The following is a 742-nucleotide window of genomic DNA, read 5'->3' on the forward strand; positions in this document are numbered from 1 at the left end:
AATGACTCTGTTAGCAGTGATTTGCTCTCGTTGAAACCATCTTCTAACTCTGTTTTCCATGCAGAATCGAGTTCCTGAGACACATCCGAGACTTCTTTCAGATCATGTTCAAGATCGAGCAACAGAAACCCGGAGAAGATGAACAGAAAGGAGGAGAGAAGGTCCTGATGACGTGTGTGGGAGCCGGATACAGCAACATCAGCAAAACCATCAAATAAAGACTCCAGAATCTCAACAGGACTGAAGATTTTGTGTTAAACTCAGTGTTTTAAAGCGGTTTTGTATTTTACGGTGGAATGATGACATTCCCGTATTCTTTCATGAAGAAATGTCTGCTGAGCTTTGCTTTTGTACCACCTTGAGAGGCACTTTTGTGCTTCACAGTGCATTTTCAGATCGAGGTGGGAGTATAAATGCATGTGCCGTTTCTTTGCTGATCTCTGCGTTTCTCAGCCATTTGATAATCTCGAGTCATTTTGCATTTCTGCACCTTTAACTCACGCTTCAGTCCGTCCCATAGAGGAGTATTGAGGCCCGCGCGTCTTATCTTTCTCCATTGCACAATCCCATTCCAGGACGCATAATAATAACGCAGTGCACCAAACGGGATGCACTCGCTTGCAAAATATGCAACTACTGTTAAAGACTTCATGAAATCAGAGCAGGCATTGTATGGGTTTGATTCATGTCAGTAGTATTGAGGTCAACTGCACCACGGTTTTAACTAAATCTATAAAAAAAA

General features: G+C 42.5%; 1 protein-coding gene across 1 annotated transcript in view; it reads left to right on the forward strand.

Moving 5' to 3' along the window:
* Positions 1-736, forward strand: part of rcl1 (RNA terminal phosphate cyclase-like 1) — a 20410-nt gene extending 19674 nt beyond the window's left edge. Inside the window, exon 8 of the mRNA XM_016248315.1 lies at positions 58-736. Within this exon, the coding sequence (XP_016103801.1) occupies positions 58-218 (161 nt within the window). The 3' untranslated portion in view covers positions 219-736. The remainder of the gene's footprint in view (positions 1-57) is intronic.
* Positions 737-742: the final 6 nt, after the last annotated feature.

This window comes from Sinocyclocheilus grahami, unplaced genomic scaffold, assembly GCF_001515645.1.
Source record: "Sinocyclocheilus grahami isolate Dianchi unplaced genomic scaffold, SAMN03320097.WGS_v1.1 scaffold875.1, whole genome shotgun sequence".
Lineage (NCBI taxonomy): Eukaryota > Metazoa > Chordata > Actinopteri > Cypriniformes > Cyprinidae > Sinocyclocheilus > Sinocyclocheilus grahami.